Source organism: Chiloscyllium punctatum, chromosome 47 (assembly GCF_047496795.1).
Source record: "Chiloscyllium punctatum isolate Juve2018m chromosome 47, sChiPun1.3, whole genome shotgun sequence".
Classification (NCBI taxonomy): domain Eukaryota; kingdom Metazoa; phylum Chordata; class Chondrichthyes; order Orectolobiformes; family Hemiscylliidae; genus Chiloscyllium; species Chiloscyllium punctatum.
The window spans coordinates 28,046,697-28,051,696 of record NC_092785.1 but is presented as its reverse complement, the minus strand read 5'-3'; the positions used below and the strand labels follow the sequence as shown (position 1 = coordinate 28,051,696).

Below are 5,000 nucleotides of genomic sequence, written 5' to 3'. Positions count from 1 at the left end.
CCTTTCCCATTGACCCTTCCTGTTGCTGTTGACAGGACGAGGGGAGCCAGGGGGACACTCACCCGCGGGAGAGCCACTGCAAGGAGATACCAACAACAGCCAAGGAGTCCAGCCCAGCAAGACCCAGCCTCAGGAGCTGGCCAGCCCCCCAGCCGGGGATGGGCCCGGCGCTAAGAGAAGGAAGCTGAGGGACGAGAGGGAGGGTCACACAGCCCAGAGACCCCCCAGCCCCTTCTACATCCTGGGGCATGACCAGATCAAACAGGTACCCCCCGCACGCAGGGGAGGGGGGGGGTGGGGTCCGTGGGGGCGGTGTAGAGCGGGAGGGAACGGGGAAGGGTTTGGGGTCCATGGGGGGGGACGGTGTAGAGAGGGAGGGAACGGGGAAGGGGTTCGGGGTCCCATGGGGGGGACGGTGTAGAGAGGGAGGGAACGGGGAAGGGGTTCGGGGTCCATGGGGGGGACGGTGTAGAGCGGGGAGGGAACGGGGAAGGGGTTCGGGGTCCATGGGGGGGACGGTGTAGAGCGGGAGGGAACGGGGAAGGGGTTTGGGGTCCATGGGGGGGACGGTGTAGAGAGGGAGGGAACGGGGAAGGGGTTTGGGGTCCATGGGGGGGGACGGTGTAGAGCGGGAGGGAACGGGGAAGGGGTTTGGGGTCCATGGGGGCGACGGTGTAGAGAGGGAGGGAACGGGGAAGGGGTTCGGGGTCCATTGGGGGACGGTGTAGAGCGGGAGGGAACGGGGAAGGGGTTCGGGGTCCATGGGGGGGACGGTGTAGAGAGGGAGGGAACGGGAAGGGGTTCGGGGTCCATGGGGGGGACGGTGTAGAGAGGGAGGGAACGGGGAAGGGGGTTCGGGGTCCATGGGGGGGACGGTGTAGAGAGGGAGGGAACGGGGAAGGGGTTCGGGGTCCATGGGGGGGACGGTGTAGAGAGGGGAGGGAACGGGGAAGGGGTTCGGGGTCCATGGGGGGGACGGTGTAGAGAGGGAGGGAACGGGGAAGGGGTTCGGGGTCCATGGGGGGGGACGGTGTAGAGAGGGAGGGAACGGGGAAGGGGTTCGGGGTCCATGGGGGGGACGGTGTAGAGAGGGAGGGAACGGGGAAGGGGTTCGGGGTCCATGGGGGGGGACGGTGTAGAGAGGGAGGGAACGGGGAAGGGGTTCGGGGGTCCATGGGGGGGACGGTGTAGAGAGGGAGGGAACGGGGAAGGGGTTCGGGGTCCATGGGGGGGGACGGTGTAGAGAGGGAGGGAACGGGGAAGGGGTTCGGGGTCCATGGGGGGGACGGTGTAGAGAGGGAGGGAACGGGGAAGGGGTTCGGGGTCCATGGGGGGGACGGTGTAGAGAGGGAGGGAACGGGGAAGGGGTTCGGGGTCCATGGGGGGGGACGGTGTAGAGAGGGAGGGAACGGGGAAGGGGTTCGGGGTCCATGGGGGGGACGGTGTAGAGAGGGAGGGAACGGGGAAGGGGTTCGGGGTCCATGGGGGGGACGGTGTAGAGAGGGAGGGAACGGGGAAGGGGTTCGGGGTCCATGGGGGGGACGGTGTAGAGAGGGAGGGAACGGGGAAGGGGTTCGGGGTCCATGGGGGGGACGGTGTAGAGAGGGAGGGAACGGGGAAGGGGTTCGGGGTCCATGGGGGGGACGGTGTAGAGAGGGAGGGAACGGGGAAGGGGTTCGGGGGTCCATGGGGGGGACGGTGTAGAGAGGGAGGGAACGGGGAAGGGGTTCGGGGTCCATGGGGGGGACGGTGTAGAGAGGGAGGGAACGGGGGAAGGGGTTCGGGGTCCATGGGGGGGACGGTGTAGAGAGGGAGGGGAACGGGGAAGGGGTTCGGGGTCCATGGGGGGGACGGTGTAGAGAGGGAGGGAACGGGGAAGGGGTTCGGGGTCCATGGGGGGGGACGGTGTAGAGAGGGAGGGAACGGGGAAGGGGTTCGGGGGTCCATGGGGGGGACGGTGTAGAGAGGGAGGGAACGGGGAAGGGGTTCGGGGAGTCCATGGGGGGGACGGTGTAGAGAGGGAGGGAACGGGGAAGGGGTTCGGGGTCCATGGGGGGGACGGTGTAGAGAGGGAGGGAACGGGGAAGGGGTTCGGGGTCCATGGGGGGGACGGTGTAGAGAGGGAGGGAACGGGGAAGGGGTTCGGGGTCCATGGGGGGGACGGTGTAGAGAGGGAGGGAACGGGGAAGGGGTTCGGGGTCCATGGGGGGGACGGTGTAGAGAGGGAGGGAACGGGGAAGGGGTTCGGGGTCCATGGGGGGGACGGTGTAGAGAGGGAGGGAACGGGGAAGGGGTTCGGGGTCCATGGGGGGGACGGTGTAGAGAGGGAGGGAACGGGGAAGGGGTTCGGGGGTCCATGGGGGGGACGGTGTAGAGAGGGAGGGAACGGGGAAGGGGTTCGGGGTCCATGGGGGGGACGGTGTAGAGAGGGAGGGAACGGGGAAGGGGTTCGGGGTCCATGGGGGGGACGGTGTAGAGAGGGAGGGAACGGGGAAGGGGTTCGGGGTCCATGGGGGGGACGGTGTAGAGAGGGAGGGAACGGGGAAGGGGTTCGGGGGTCCATGGGGGGACGGTGTAGAGAGGGAGGGAACGGGGAAGGGGTTCGGGGTCCATGGGGGGGACGGTGTAGAGAGGGAGGGAACGGGGAAGGGGTTCGGGGTCCATGGGGGGGACGGTGTAGAGAGGGAGGGAACGGGGAAGGGGTTCGGGGTCCATGGGGGGGACGGTGTAGAGAGGGAGGGAACGGGGAAGGGGTTCGGGGTCCATGGGGGGGACGGTGTAGAGAGGGAGGGAACGGGGAAGGGGTTCGGGGTCCATGGGGGGGACGGTGTAGAGAGGGAGGGAACGGGGAAGGGGTTCGGGGTCCATGGGGGGGACGGTGTAGAGCGGGAGGGAACGGGGAAGGGGTTCGGGGTCCATGGGGGGGACGGTGTAGAGCGGGAGGGAACGGGGGAAGGGGTTCGGGGTCCATGGGGGGGACGGTGTAGAGCGGGAGGGAACGGGGAAGGGGTTCGGGGTCCATGGGGGGGACGGTGTAGAGCGGGAGGGAACGGGGAAGGGGTTCGGGGTCCATGGGGGGGACGGTGTAGAGCGGGAGGGAACGGGGAAGGGGTTCGGGGTCCATGGGGGGGACGGTGTAGAGAGGGAGGGAACGGGGAAGGGGTTCGGGGTCCATGGGGGGACGGTGTAGAGCGGAGGGAACGGGGAAGGGGTTCGGGGTCCATGGGGGGACGGTGTAGAGCGGGAGGGAACGGGGAAGGGGTTCGGGGTCCATGGGGGGGACGGTGTAGAGAGGGAGGGAACGGGGAAGGGGTTCGGGGTCCATGGGGGGACGGTGTAGAGCGGGAGGGAACGGGGAAGGGGTTCGGGGTCCATGGGGGGGACGGTGTAGAGCGGGAGGGAACGGGGAAGGGGTTCGGGGTCCACCGGGGAAAGGGAGTGACATGAATCTAATCTCTGCCCTGGATTCCCGTGTCTGCCCACCCCTCAGGAATGTAGCGATGAGGATCTATCTCCCCAGGAAGCGGGTGAGGCAGGGGGCCAGGTCTGGCGCCCCAGGAGTCCAGATGAGAAAGCAGCCTTCAGCGACTACCCCAGCCCCTCCTCCTACCCAGAATTCGACTGAGCCCCCCCCCCCCCCCACCGCCTGGATCGCTTTCCCTCTTGGAGGGAAGGAGTCAGACTGGAACTGACGGGAGCCGGTGTGCACCCATCGTTGGACCCCCCCCTCTCTCTCTCTCTCGCCTTCAGGACAATGCCGGTATTCCTCCTGACTCCCAATGCGGGAATTCTCCCTCCCGTGACGCGTCGTCAGGAACTCACGGTGCACTGTACAAAGGCGATTAAAGGTTTTTTTCTTCCAGCCCCCCACCACCCCCCCCCCCGTTTTGAAACGGACTGAGTGTCCCTTCTGTTTTAAGCTCTCAGGATGTTGCTAGTCGGGCGGGGGGTCAGCGGGATTCAGTGACGGTAACACCCATTGAACATCAAGGGGGCGATGGTTAGATTCTCTCTCAATGGGAACCCCCAGGATGTTGCTAGTCGGGCGGGGGGTCAGCGGGATTCAGTGACGGTAACACCATTGAACATCAAGGGGGCGATGGTTAGATTCTCTCTCAATGGGAACCCCCAGGATGTTGATAGTGGGGGGGGAGGGGGATTCAGTGACGGTAACACCATTGAACGTCAAGGGGGCGATGGTTAGATTCTCTCTCAATGGGAACCCCCAGGATGTTGATAGTGGGGGGGAGGGGGGGATTCAGTGACGGTAACACCATTGAACATCAAGGGGGCGATGGTTAGATTCTCTCTCAATGGGAACCCCCAGGATGTTGATAGTGGGGGGGGGGGAGAGGGGGGATTCAGTGACGGTAACACCATTGAACATCAAGGGGGCGATGGTTAGATTCTCTCTCAATGGGAACCCCCAGGATGTTGATAGTGTGGGTGAGGGGGATTCAGTGACGGTAACACCATTGAACATCAAGGGGGGCGATGTTAGATTCTCTCTCAATGGGAACCCCCAGGATGTTGATAGTGGGGGGGGGGGAGGGGGGATTCAGTGACGGTAACACCATTGAACATCAAGGGGGCGATGGTTAGATTCTCTCTCAATGGGAACCCCCAGGGTGTTGATAGTGGGGGGGGGTGGGGGGGATTCAGTGACGGTAACACCATTGAACATCAAGGGGGGGCGATGGTTAGATTCTCTCTCAATGGGAACCCCCAGGATGTTGATAGTGGGGGGGGGGGGGGGGAGGGGGGGATTCAGTGACGGTAACACCATTGAACATCAAGGGGGGCGATGGTTAGATTCTCTCTCAATGGGAACCCCCAGGATGTTGATAGTGGGGGGGGTGGGGGGGATTCAGTGACGGTAACAACATTGAACATCAAGGGGGGCGATGGTTAGATTCTCTCTCAATGGGAACCCCCAGGATGTTGATAGTGGGGGGGGGGGGGAAGGGGGATTCAGTGACGGTAACGCCATTGAACATCAA

General features: G+C 65.0%; 1 protein-coding gene across 1 annotated transcript in view; it reads left to right on the top strand.

Annotated features, from left to right (window-relative positions):
- The window catches only part of LOC140468555 (TCF3 fusion partner homolog), a 58,541-nt gene extending 54,679 nt beyond the window's left edge, over positions 1–3,862 (top strand). The window contains exons 4-5 of the mRNA XM_072564645.1: positions 36–265; positions 3,491–3,862. Coding sequence (XP_072420746.1) covers positions 36–188 — 153 coding nt within the window. The 3' untranslated portion in view covers positions 189–265; positions 3,491–3,862. The remainder of the gene's footprint in view (positions 1–35; positions 266–3,490) is intronic.
- The last annotated feature ends 1,138 nt before the right edge of the window (positions 3,863–5,000 follow it).